Raw genomic sequence first — 14,765 nt, forward strand, 5'->3', positions numbered from 1 at the left:
ATTTACTTTGCTACTTCCATTCTCAGAATTTCTTAACAACTTCCACAATATGTCTACACATTAAAATCAGATCAAGACTAGCTAATAAGTTTTTTTAGCGTCTTCATCAGATCACGTCTGCCTTAAGCTTCCGCTACCAAGAGACAAACAAGAAACGGATAGAAAACAAAAATAGAGTTACAGTTTTAGTATTTTCTCTGCCGTCGAACGCTCATACTGCTGCGACGGGATATTTTTTATCTGAGGGAACGAAATTCAAAGTCCCGCTACAGATTTGTCATACACAAACAGCAGTTGACCGGCGTTGCCTGGTGAAACGTTGTTGTGATGCCTCGTGTAAGGAGGAGAAATGCGTAACATCACGTTTCCGACTTTGATAAAGGTCGGATTGTAGTCTATCGCGATTGCGGTTTATCCTATCGCGACATTACTACTCGCGTTGGTCGAGACTTTTAGCAGAATATGGAATCGGTGAGTTCTGGAGGGTAATACTGAACGCCGTGCTGGATCCCAACGGCCTCGTATCACTAGCAGTCGACAGGTATCTTACCCGCATGGCTGTAGCGGATCGTGCAGCCACGTCTCGATCCGTGAGTCAACTGAAGGGGACTTTTGCAAGACAACAACCATCTGCACGAACAGTTTGACGACGTTTGCAGCAGCATGGACTATTAGCTCGGAGACCATGGCTGCAGTTACCCTTGACGCTGCATCGCAGACAGGAGCACCTGCGATGGCGTACTCAACGACGAACCTGGGTGCACGAATGGCAAAAAGTCATTTTTTCGGATGAATCCAGATTCTGTTTACAGCATCATGATGGTCGAATCCGTGTTTGGCGACATCGCGGTGAACACACATTGGAAGCGTGTATTCGTCATCGCCATACTGGCGTACCACCCGGCGTGATGGTATGTGGTGCCATTGGTTACACGTCTCGGTCACCTCTTGTTCGCATTGACGGCACTTTGAACAGTGGACGTTACATTTCAGATGTGTTACGACCCGTGGCTCTACCCTTCATTCGATCCCTGCGAAACCCTACATTTGAGCAGGATAATGCACGACCGATTGCTGCAGGTTCTGTGCGGGCCTTTCTGGATACAGAAAATGTTCGACTGCTGCTCTGGCCAGCACATCCTCCAGATCTCTCACCAACTGAAAACGTCTGGTCTGTGGTGGCCGAGCAACTGGCTCGTCATAATACGCCAGTCACTACTCTTGATGTACTGTGGTATCGTATTGAAGCTGCATGGGCAGCTGTACCTGTACACGCCATCCAAGCTCTGTTTGACTCAATGCCCAGGCGTACCAAGGACTTTGTTACGGCCAGAGGTGGTTGTTCTGGGTACTGATTTCTCAGGATTTATGCACCCAAATTGCGTGAAAATGAAATCACATGTCAGTTCTAGTATAATATATTTGTCCACTGAATACCCGTTTTCATCTGCATTCTTCTTGGTATAGCAATTTCAGTGGCCAATGGTGTATTTAGCAAGCATCCGTTGCGCCGATGCGTTCGCTGTATTTCTAACAGTCCACGCATAGCAGAACAAATGCGTATTGCTAGTCTAAGTGAAAGTTTAGTCTGTCTCAAAGACAGTGGTCTTGTGTTCGTTTTGTGTTAAAGTTTCCACACTTTTAGAGAACACACACACACAGTTTTTCGAGCACGATATTGTCATTTTCCGTGTCGTTTCACTATATAACTTTCAATATATGCACTTCACCACCTACAATAAAGAGTTTAACTTTTGCAGTTTCACATAGTTCAAGGTTAATTGTCTCGGCTAGCAAATTCAGCACTGACTTTTTTAAATTCAAGTCAGACTGTTTTTCACTTCACTCAGGATTCTACAGTTCTTCCCTTTAGAAATTACATATATGTGCGGATGCACACGTATTGCCCGAACTCTTACGGGACTCGGTAAGATTGTCTGCCGTGAGTAATGAGTGTAATGGGTAGGGGCACTACGAATGTAGTGTGTGGACATTAAGTTGGGAATGAGGCTCTCACGGGGAGCGTGCAAGGGATACATCTCTGCAGTCGCACTATCCTCTGTGCCCTCGGTGGCTCAGATGGATATTACAGTTCATAACGCCGGCACAGTAGCTCAGAGTGTTCGGTCAGGGAGCTGGTTGGCCTCTGTAATAAAAAACTGAGTGAAAGGCTCAACAAACGAACTTGAACGGATGTCATGTGACGAACGCAACGACCAAACACAACGATCAGCAACGAAAAAAATGAAAAAAGATGGATAGAGCGTCTACCATGTAAGCAGAAGGTCCTGGGTTCGAGTCCCGGTCGGAGCACACATTTTCAACTGTCCCCGTTGATGTATATCAACATCTGTCGACAGCGTTGGGTCTTGGTTTAAGTATCATTTCATTTTCGAAATTACAGTTCATAATTATGTTTTGCGTACATACGAAATGTCCCAACAGATTTTAGACAATACTATTGAATTTTCGTCCTATCTGTGGTGAGTACCGTGACATGTCTGCACTTTTTGCACACTTGTCTCGCAGAGCCAGGCTCCACTTAAAAACTTTGCCCATACTGCTATCTACGTATTTTTAATTTTTTTTGACGTCTATGACGTTTACTTAGGCTCAAAGTGCAAGCTCCTATGTTTAGAGCTGCCTAACGAACTGAACAAAAAAAATCTTAGTAATTTCAGTCAAGGTTGCATTTTACAAGGGCCTGTCTTTAGATGTGTATCTTAAATGCGTAATTTTGTGCACACACGACACATGAGGTATCCTTCGTGTCAGCGCACCTTACTCTCATGTTCGCCTTTAAAATCAGTGCTTACGTATCTCCCATTTTTTTTTCAAAATATATCCTAAGAGCATAATTTACAACATTTATATCTACTGACTTATTGAATAACAATAAATAACACTTTTTCTAAACACTAATGGAAAATTCAAATTAAAATTCTTTCAGCATTCTGTGCTGTCATTCACGCTTGAATAAGTCTTTAGAACATACACAAACTTATGTCATACATCATATTTTTAAACTTTTGAAATGATTTCAACAGCAGTATTGCTCTGCACTTGGTACAGTTACTCACATAAACTAACCTTCATTACTTGGTTTTTTCTACATATAATTATTAAAATATTCTGTCTTCACACTAGGAAAGAAACAAATCACAAGTTTAAACTACTATTTACATATTTAGGTGCTGTTCTGCTGAACAAATCTTTTTAAATCTTTATACGTATTAGTCCTTTGATTTACTGCCTCCTTTTTGGACTGTGAGACGGTGTAGTTAGCATGACAAAATGTGCTATGAGGAACTACTCCTATGTTGTAGGTATATCCCTTGATAGTACCTGGCCTCTCTGAGAACACATTCTCATATTGTATTAGCAACTGAGTCAGTTCTTTTTGTTGTGCAGGAGACAAATATTCCCATTCTAACACTTTAATATTTATGAGTTCCCTTTTTTCTTCGGTGTTCTCATTTGAAAAATTCATTATAATATTCTTTTGGCTCACATAAGCCAGCGTCTAAAAGCATAACCTGTAAACTTTCATAAATTACTCGAAAGCTTCGGTAGTACTTGCCGTGATTTTCTTGCGTGCGTGAAATTTGCAATACGATTCGATTACCCATGTTTACAAGACTTAGTTCTCCGCACTAGAGGTCGATTACTGCGTCCCTCTGGCGTAGGAACTCTATTCCCAGGATGCAAGCAACCATCAACCCTTTAACTAATACGAACGAGCTCTTTATGCTTTCATTTCCTACTCTGAACTCAACTTGCACCTCGTGCCTTATCACTTGAAACCGTGCGCCGATTGCGCCTATCACTCGGCTATTGTTAACCGGTAAGACAGTTATACTGTTATTTCGACTTACGTGGTTTTACAATTCTAGACTCAGGACGTTCGCCGACCCACCTGTGTCCCCTATCATCTGGATCGGAACGCCGTTGATATGTGCTTGTAATACGGCCTGCATGACATCTTTATCGGTTTGTTGACACTTCTGAGTCACTTTCATTAATTCATCCTCAAATTTAACTCCATTATTGTACCTCAGCATTTTTAGATTTGCATCTTGTGAGTGGCATGTGCCCTCACAACACCTTCTCACAGCCAGGAATGGAGAGCAGAATGTGGCTGATTTTAGTTTGACGCGTCGGTTACAGTGGGTTGACAGTTGTCGGTCACCTCCACTATCTTCACATTACGATTTTGATTATTATTATGATTGTTGGGTCAGTTGTTTTGTCTCCCCTGTGGTGTAGTTTGATAAGCCGTACTATTCTGATACTGTTGCTGGCTGCTGTGCCCATTGTGGCACCGTATTTGGTTGCCACTTGTAACACTACCGCCCTGCTCGGACGTAGGTTAGCTATATAAAGCCTGTACTGTAATAAGTTCACGGGCTTCACCTTATAAACAAGGATTTTAGTACATTAGTTGACCGCGTGTACCTAATAGAAGCAAGATCGGACTTGTACTCAGTCAATAACTACAGTGATGCATCAAGCAAATGTACAGTATAATTATTCTTTCGCATGGACAAGAAGTACACACAGTAGATGCTACCTATAACTAACAATTCGGTCGCCAGCCTACTTAGGCAATTAGTGAGTTTTTCCTTGTACAAGTGGGTGCATGTACAAGCATAGTAACACGTAGTAATGATGCGTTATATGGCAAAGTTTGGAACCCGAAAAGTCCACTGAACTAAAGTTTTCTCTTTTAGTACTAATTTGAACGAGCTATAAATACACAACACCACACAGCAATGATTACTACGAACTACATTTTGTATTTTGGTCAGACTGAAATCGGGCATAGATTGCCCTAGCATTAGCAATCTCGAAAGTATACACACTACGTCACTATTAAGGATGGACAAACACTAATACACTTAGGATTAATATATAATTTAGCTTTACTGGTCAAATCTGATCAGTACACATCAAGGTTTGAACGAATGGACAAGAGCAAAGGGGGGGGCCCTGAAACTGTTATAGTCGTTATACTGAAACTATCTAGTACTGAAGGCAAATTAACACACAAATTTATCAATCTCTGGATAACTACTCTTTTGTCTTACTTCTGAATAATTTAACTGTCATTATTTCTGTCTCAAATTAATTAAATAACATCGCTAACTCAATCCAACAAAAACTCTTTTGTTCTTTACCAATATTTGCAACAGCACACAGAACTATAGATTCCTTCATGGCATAGATTAATCTGCTGATAATTTTCATTAACACAAACATTAAATTTTCAGTTTAGGATACTCGGATTGCACAATACGAGGTAAGGATCCTGTCTGGGTCAGTGATCAGGATAAGTCATGGCTAATGCAATTCTGGTAAAAGTCACGTTATTATTGAACCATTAGAAACAGTTTCGACACTGGTCCATACAGATACACTTCTAAAGATGAAATAAATGTTTGACCTGTGCAAGTCGGTGCGGCGGTTGGCGGGCAGCGAGATAGCGGGCAGCACGGCACACATGCAAGCACGGCTAAGGCTCACACAACATCGGCACTTTCCATCTTCTTAGCGTCGTAATCTTTCCAATTTTGTGCCTCAGAATATAGCCATGCCAAGTAGTCGTCGGAATCGGTTCATCCGAGGCTCAATGGTATCCACTTTTCCTGGGTAGCCTCCTCGGTACAGTACGTGTACTTCCGACTGTTGCTCGCTTCCGACTGTGTTACTGAGCCCGTTGTGTCGAACCGCGCCCAGTGTGCGTTTTCCCGCCTCGTCTGCCTCCACCTTTTCCCGCTCCCCTACAGGTAGGGTATTCACCACAGGTTTTCTACTACACATATCCTAATGCATTACCTACGTATGGACCAAGTGTATAAATTACAATTTTCACATCTTACAATAGTTTTAACATTAAATACACTTTCCTTTGATTACCACATTATTTGAAATCTAACATAAATAATAATACTCATTTCAAGAGTTGCTCACAGTCTCTTTAACATAACACGAAAAGAATCGAAAAAGAAATTCAACACATTGCTATTATTAATTTATCTAAATTCATAAAGAAAAAAATTATTATACGTATAATTCTCGTTACACACTGCGCTGGTTTTTCATTGTACTCTCGCCCTTGGTTACGGTTATCCCGCCACTGCGGGTTACGGTTACCATTGTGTCCGTGGTTCATGCGCCCGTCGTGACGCCTTTTCCTACATTGATTCGTATACCCAATACCATTGTTCAGCCCCAGATTCGGTTGCCTCCATTCGTTACGGTTACCATTACCATTAGGTGTTCTGTTAATACCGCTGCAGTCGTTTTCAGCTTTTTGCTTACTACAACCGGCATGATTAAATTTACCTTCGCTTTTCTTATCTTCGATAAGCAAATCAACAGCGTCAACAGCTTCCATAAACTGTTCAAAGTCATATTCTGGTACATTAATAAAGAACTTTTTTATGTCACTAGGTAATTTCATTTTAATTAGCCTTATTATGTCTCGGTCAGACATTATCTCATCCCAGTATCTAGTCTTATTAATATACTTTTCAAAATACTTGCGGAGGGTTCCCAGTCTTGGATTGAACATCTCAGAACTGTACAACTCCTTCCTCAATCTTTCCTGTATACAATTCGACCAGAACTTTTGTAGAAATGCGTACTAAAACTGCTGCATGATATGGCATCTCTCGGATGCGTCCGTTACCCAGAGGGCCGCATCACCTTGTATCAGTGATACAGTGAACTGAATTCTTTGCCTTTCCATTCATCCCCGCGGAAAAAACATTTCGGAAACTTTTAATGAATACCACGGGGTGTACGATACGCTTTTCGTTGTTGAACGGTTGAAACTGCCTATCTTTAATCACATTACCCTCTTTACGGTACGGTGAATTACCATAGTCCACTTCCATCCTTATATCCGGCGGTGAACAGTAAGGCATTCCGCAATGTGAATTACTGTTGTCAACCGGTGGTGCATGCGCGTAATCGCTCTGCACATTGTTTATTTTATTGCTCGTTTCCAAGCCAGGAATCTGACTGGCTACAGGTCTTCGACTGTCAGCTTGCTTTTCCAGTTCGGTTAGTCTCCGAGCGACATCTCTTTGGCAAGTGGGTAGCTCCGCTGGTACACGCGACTCTAGCTGAAATAATTCTGCTTGAATTGCGGCAGCGCTGGCGTCGGTTTTCGCGCTCAGATCCGCTGTCACTTGTTCAACAGCTGATTTTACGCTTACTTCGATCGCTGATGAGATTTCACGATCCTTTACAGCTAGCCAATCATCAAACACTTTTTCGGCCTTCATTGCTTGGCGTCTAGATGTTTGTCTACGTTCTGACGTGCCAAAAGTTCTACATTTTCGACAAGATTTGCCAAGTTTTGAACTTCGTCTTTAAGGCTAGTGTGAGCTACTTGTAAATTTTGCGCCTTACTAGTTAATTTCTGGAGTAGATCTGGTATTTCTTTGTATACGCTACGCACTTCCACAAGTTCGGAAAGTATGTTACTCAGTAGTTTCCTAAAAATTTGTTCTCTTTTTCATGTTTCTGATCGAGTCGTCGCAAAAATTCTGCGAAGCGGTCGGCTATAGGTGAATACACCGGTGTTCTATCCATCCTACCACTTGACTCGCCCCCCCCCCCCCCCCCACGCAGTTCCCTGGCATATGCACTGGGGTCATAGGTAACACTTGTTCATTACTCTGTGGTGCATTATTTGGTATCCACAGAGCCTCGTCCCCGCTTCGGAAAGTATGTTTTGCGATGCGTTGTCTTCTACTTCCATATCTAGCAAATGGTGCTCGTCAGATACAGGTGGCTTTGCCTGACCTACTTTACCCATCATGGATTTAATTTGGGACAACTAAAAGTTCAAACACCAACACAAATGTAAATATATCCCTTCCAAAATAAAACACACAAATACATACACAAATGCACTCACTACACTGTTAGCACTGCTTACCGCTTTTCCCGAGGATTCTTCACGTGCCTATTGCCTTGATATTTCGCACAACATTTTCAGGACTCGTGCACTTTAAGCCTTTTGTTATACAGGTTTTCTGTTTCAATCCTTTTCGTTTCCTTTCTCAAGAATATCTTCTTTCTTTCGTCTCAGGCAGTTGGTTGTTGTGCATGAAAAAAAATTTTTACATAGACATTAAAATCATACATTGGTTATGTAAGTACATTAAAAAAATCACATACATGTACACATATAAATTTTCATGCCCCAAATTGTATTATTGGGCGCCAAATGAAGTGGCTTTGCATAAATAGTAGTATATTTATTTATTGTATTTTATTGGTGACTTAGAAACATGCCTAACTTTAATTGTGTGGTCCAAATGAAGAAATTGTCAACTGATTTCTACTTCCTAGAATAATACGTGAGAATGAAAATATAACAGTATGATAATCAGCCTCGGCGTATTGGTCCTTTAAAGAGCATGGACTCAAAAATTTATTGTTGACCCACACAACACTCGAAAAATCCTCTTACCATCATATTCAGGCTGTGTTAGTAGAATTCTGGCTCTCGGCGTAAGCTGAAAAGTAAAATCTTAAAAGTAAGGTTGCTCTCCGCTGCGGTTCATTGCTGTGAAAAAATGTTTATTAAATGTTAAATCGGGCGATCTCTGCGCATCCGCAATGATTTCACTTTTTAGATCGACGCGTAATGGCGTCCGTTGAAGCGGCGGCCGCTATTATTGTGGAGTTGTAAACGTCTGACTGATGACCAGAGATGTTAAGTCCCATAGTGCTCAGAGCCATTTTGTAAACGTCTTAAGAAAAATTAAACGAATGCAATGAACGTGACACAGGCCTCACTGTACATTGAAATAACTCGAATAGAAACTTTCACGTATTATATTAACAAGGTTAACAGTATAAAAGATTACATTACTTTTTTGCAGCAAGATGTCTTTTTCTTAACACCAGAAACAAGCGAAGGAAGAGGAAGAGAAGAACAATCTAGGAGCTTTCTTCTCCCTTATTAACATCATAGGTATTATTGCATTTTAAGAGTTTACTCCTTGATACTAAGATTACTATTTAATATTTACAATAAAACATCGATATTTTCCGGCGCCTGTGAAACACATAACGTTTTTGTGCATTTAGTTCGTCATATAATATTTCTCGTTCCAAGTTTTTGTTTTGTTTTAAATGTCTTTACGACACAATAGTTGCTGGGACGACACAAGTGGATGGAGTGGAAAAGAAGGTAACTGAAGACGAACCAACCCGCAGTGGTTTTCGTAAATATAATGCGAGTAGTGGTGGCTAGTTTTAGGGACAGGATGAAGTTAAAGTGGTCAATTACGTAAGATTCCCTTTCGATAAGGCCAAAGATCTAGTTTTGAAAATTATAGAGGACTCGGAGATGTTTTAGCGTAGGATGTTGTGTTCGTGCTGAATATCGTAGCTGCTAAATTAGCTTCTCCGAGAGCGTTGTGGAAAAATGCTCCCGACAACTAAACCCTAACGCACGTATATGACAAAATTTCTTGAATAATCGGTGTCCACATGCGCAGGATATTACTGAATAAAACAGCTAATCTTATCAAATGTCTCTACTGCTTTTACTCTCATTTTTAGGAGCAGTAAATACTGCGAAAGGTGTACTGTAGCAAAAATCTGTTGAATGCATTCGTCTGCAGTGTATTTCTATCTCATTGACGTAGATGAGGGATCAAAGAATTATAGATATCTTAAAAATACATTCTTTAACCTACGACTAATAGGGAGTTTGGTAGTTTATACAGATGGCGGCAGCGCGTTCATAACGAATCTAAACAGACATGTAAAGACTTGCTAAGAGATGACCGAGACGTTATAAAGGTGACGCGATGGCCGGCTACTGCACTACTGATCAGGCAGTTGCAGCGAGAACACTGACTATGCACCTCCTGCTCACACTTGTGTCTGCTATGCTGGCAGTTTCGGCGAGGACGAGTACTACCAAACGCAGTGAGTCTACCTGCTAGTGAAGGTCATTTTTCACAGTGAAACGTCTAAAACGGACATTTGATTGACGATAAAGTTATATAACCACTGTTTTCATTGCCAAGAGTTAATGTGTTTATAATGTCTGCTGTTTTCATCTCCCACGTATGTAACGGCCTGTTATTGTTTCCTCGTCTCTGCCAACCTCTTCATCTCAGAATGTCATTTACGTCGAACATCTTCAGTTACTTACTGTTTATAGTCGTTTGATATTGTGCGATGTTTCAAAGAAACATGAAAAATGTCCTTGTTCACAATGGCTATTTGCAATGGAACTGTTACGAAACAAATGCAGTGTGTGAAGAATGAAGACAAAGAAGTAGTTAAAAAGTAATAAATATGACATTATCTATAAAAAGAGTATATATATTGCATCTCTCTTCCTCTGTCAAATTTTGCACTCAGTGAAACTCACTGGTAATATTGAGGTTATATTTTAATATCTTAACACATGTCCTACCTTATCGTTCCTCCTTTTAATTGGTGTTATTTATATATTCCTTTCCATGACGATTCTGCACAGAATTTTTACGTTTCCTATGTGAGGTACACATGTAGTGCTGTGGAGCGATCGGTATGGTTGGAAACGACGAACAAGCTTCACACGCCGCAGTTGCACTATAAAAGCTTTTTATGTTCCAGGATGTTACGCTGCCATCATCTGATATTATGGAACTTCTTATAAAAGTGCCGTGTTATATTACATGAAGTCAAATCATGATGTGCGATCCACACACACACACACACACACACACACACACACACACACACACACACACACACACACACATATCTTGATAAAAAACACATCGTTGATAAATTGCTCGTTATTGTGGCAGGCTTGGGAGAGTCGTGTCCGACGCCGATGTGTATGGATAGAAGGACATTATCAACTGTGTGCATTTTCTCAACAACGTTATTTTTATTGGGATATGTATACACATGCTATGCCTGTTGTGCTTTGATTTCATATAATATGACATGGAATTTTTATAACACGTTCTGTAAGATTAGATGATGGCAGAATAAAACTATTGAAGCTGGTCATCTTGGAACAATGAAAGTTTCTAGATAGCGATCGCGGCATACTGAATGTGTTCTTCATTTCCAGCCAGTTTCATGCAGTCAGTCAACTTAATCTTCTGTGTCCTTCTGTAAAATTACATCTCTTCTTTACTGGTTTTCCCTCAGTCAGTGATTCTTGAACATTTTTTTTTCTCCAGGTGTGTACGAGTCTATACAGAACTTCCAAGTAATGGTCTATTTTTTATACTAGTAGAGTTACTCTGTCAACGAATGATATCTTTGCCTGTGTTAGCCTGCTTCTTATGTTCTGGAGTAACTCATCACTTAGAAAGTATTGACAAAAGCGAGAAGTAAGAAAAATACGTGTTTTTCGCCCATGAACATCATGTTATCTCTTCAACGAACTACGCATTTTCACTGCGCTGTCACAATACGTATATTCGCTAGCGAAATTAGTCATAAATAATGGTATGTATGAGGCGGAACTATGGGCCTCATAGGAAAAGGGTGACCCGGCTGAGTCACGCAATTTGACTCTTAGTCTGATCACAAGGGGTGGGCATTATTGCATGCGTTTATCACGCAGGCTGACGTGAGGATCAATGAACTATGCTTGACGGGATGTATCTGGAACATCTTGGGTGGTTAGAAGTTAGTAGACAGGAATACAATTAAATACTTAGCTTTAATTCAGAATCAGCGATGAACGTCGATATTGACTTTGTACAATAATATTTCCAAGTGCAGTTATAGACTGAACTGCGAATACTGCTGTACAATTCTGATTGCTTCACACATGCAGATCAGTTGGCAATGCATAAACTGTATGTGGGGCCTGGCTGGGTCGTAGCTAATGACTTAGCTGAAGACTATGCTAACTAGCGTCTCTGAAAATGAGATCTCTGAAGCTATTACGAGTGAACCATTCCTATTAAAGTCGGCTGTAGAACTAGGCAGTGCGCTAGCTTGTCTCGTAAGACCAGCCGAGTGGCGGCGCTCGGTCTGCTAGCGTCGACAGTGGCGACTCGATGTGTACTGACGGACCGCGGCCGATTTGAAGCCTACAACCTAGCCAGTGTGTTGCCTTGCGGTGACACCACAAATAATCCATCACAGTGTGAGAAGAACGGCACTAGAGGCGATAAGACCTTCATTACTCATTATATAACATGTCAGCGACTCAAAAAGGAGTTCAATGCGCAGCAAAAAATTTTTTTTATCATCTGCTCAACAACATAAAATCTGTGGTCTGACAGGTAGCAAAGTATGTTTTAAATGTAATCGAAAATTGTGTCTCCTGGACAGCACCTTCCGTTTCACGGACGAACTTCTATTGAAAAACTGGTAGCAGGCAACAAGAAAACACTCATTGGTTTTAAGTGTACTACGTCTAAAAAATAATATTTTCATTTGTGTTAACATATATACATACCCTGTAAACTTACTCATTCCGCATCATGTGGATAAACACATCGTTCAAACAATACGACTAATAAAAAACCAAGAAGGAGTTGTGAGACATGAACGAAAGTTGGTCGGCATGTTTCTTCATCTGAAAGACTGCTTCACTACTATCAACATCTCACTGTGTTTGAACGAGGTCATATAATAGGGCTACGAGAAGCTGGATGCTCCTTCTGCAATATTGCAGAAAAACTTGGCAGGAACGTAGCCATTGGACATGGTTGCTGGCACGGAAGAAAGAAGACGGGGCTCTGGATGGCCATACGGCACTATCGAGAGGGAAGACCATCGTATTTGGGGCATGTTTCTGGCACACCATAACTGCATCTGAAGCAACGATTTGAGCAGCAGTTGGCACCACAGTGACACAACGAAATATTACAAATCGATTACTTCAAGGAGAACTCCGAGCCAGAAGCCCTGTAGCATACATATCACTGTCACCCAAACATCGCCATTTGAGACTTCGGTGGTGCAAGCTAGAGCTCTTTCGAGGACAGGGTGGAGACCTGTTGTGTTTCCTTATGAAAGGTGGTTCTGCCTCGGTGCCAGTGATGGCCGGGTAATGTTTGGAAGGAGACCAGCTGAGCGCCTGCAACCAACCTGTCTGTGTGCTAAACACTTTGGGCCTACACGTGATGGTCTGGGGTGCGATTTCGTATGGCTGCAGGAGGACTCTCATGGTTATCCCACACATCGTAACTGCAAATTTGTACGTCAGTCTGGTGATTCGACCTGTTGCGCTTCTATTCATGAACAGCATTGCAGGGGGTGTTTCCCGACAGGATAACGCTCGCCCACATGTGCTTCTTGTAATCCAGTATGCTCTACAGTGTCGGTATGTTGCCTTGCCCTGTTCCATCACCACGTATCGGTCATCATCGGACGACAACTCCAGCGTCATCCACGAACAGCATTAACCGTCCCTGTATTGACCGACCAAGTGCAACAGTCATGTAACTCCACCCCCGCAAACTAACATCTGGCACCAGTACAACACAAATCATGCACGTTTGCGTGCTGGTATTCAACATCCTGGCGATTACACCGGTTATTAATGTACCAGCATTTCAGAATTGCAATAGTTTATCTCAAGGTTACATTAACCTGTGATCTTGCAACGTAAAGCAATCAAATATGTTACCTAGACAGATATCTTCCCGAAATTTCATTGCTCTACGTTAATTATTTTTGGGGGTTGTAATTTTTTCCGTCAGGGTATTTATAAATTATTACATTCTTTTTAAGTCTGAGACTATTTCGCCTTTCTCGTGGATCTTACATACCGGGTAGAATAGTTTCGTCATGGCTGGAACTTTAAAGGATTTCAGAAAGGCTGAAGGAATGCTGTCTAATCCAGGGGCGCTGTTTCCATTTACATCTTTAAGTGCTCTATCACATTCTTCTCACCGTATCATATCACCCATTTCATCGTCAATTTCATCTTCTATTTCTATAATATTGCCTTCAAGTTTATTTCCCTTGTATAACCTTCTACTCCACATTCCACCTCTTTGCTTAGCACTGACTTGCCATCTGAGCTCTTGGCGTACACACAGCTGCTTCTTTTCTTTCCAAAGGTGTCTTCAACTATTGTATTGCAGCATCTGTCACCCCTACTACTGCATGGTTCCACAGCTTTACATTTGCTCTCCATTAATTATTTCTTAACTCTTTTGCACTTTCTATCAATTTAACTTCTTTTACTCCTGTATACCCATTTCCTGTCTCATTTGCTGCATTTCCATAATTTGTCCTATCGTTAACTAAAGTCAGTATCTGATGCGTTACCCAAGTACGTATTTCTGATAGGTATTGTCTTTTTCCCTACATAATCTTCTGCTACCTTCACTATCTTATCTCTCAAAGCTAACCATTTCTCGTCTATTGCATTACTTTCGTGTTTTCCAGTTAAATGACTAATTCTCTCTCGGAAGCTTTCCACAACCACTCGCTCCCTCTGCATATTCAGGTTACATTTCCTTAATTCCCATAATTTTGCAGGTTATTTAGCTGCACTTCATATACAATACATTATTGTCTGCGTTCACATCTGTACCAGGAAACGTCATACAGTTTAAAATCTCGTCTCTAAATCTCTCCTTTACCATTATATCATAAATCTGAAACTATCTTACATGGTCTTTAAACTTTCATTCCGTTCTTCCAGACTATAGTCTCCTACTACTTTTCTTTCTCTTTCTTTTCTTGTTATCGAACTCTAGTCCCAAGAAATACAACTAAGTTTTAGTCTCCCTTATGTATCTGGATAATTTCTT

At 40.9% G+C, this 14,765-nt stretch overlaps 1 protein-coding gene across 1 annotated transcript in view; it reads left to right on the plus strand.

The window, feature by feature from the left end:
- Positions 1–9,839: 9,839 nt before the first annotated feature.
- LOC126419433 (chymotrypsin-like protease CTRL-1) overlaps positions 9,840–14,765 on the plus strand; it is a 192,202-nt gene continuing 187,276 nt past the window's right edge. The window contains exon 1 of the mRNA XM_050086622.1: positions 9,840–9,960. Coding sequence (XP_049942579.1) covers positions 9,840–9,960 — 121 coding nt within the window. The remainder of the gene's footprint in view (positions 9,961–14,765) is intronic.

The sequence above is a fragment of the Schistocerca serialis genome, chromosome 9, assembly GCF_023864345.2.
Source record: "Schistocerca serialis cubense isolate TAMUIC-IGC-003099 chromosome 9, iqSchSeri2.2, whole genome shotgun sequence".
Classification (NCBI taxonomy): domain Eukaryota; kingdom Metazoa; phylum Arthropoda; class Insecta; order Orthoptera; family Acrididae; genus Schistocerca; species Schistocerca serialis.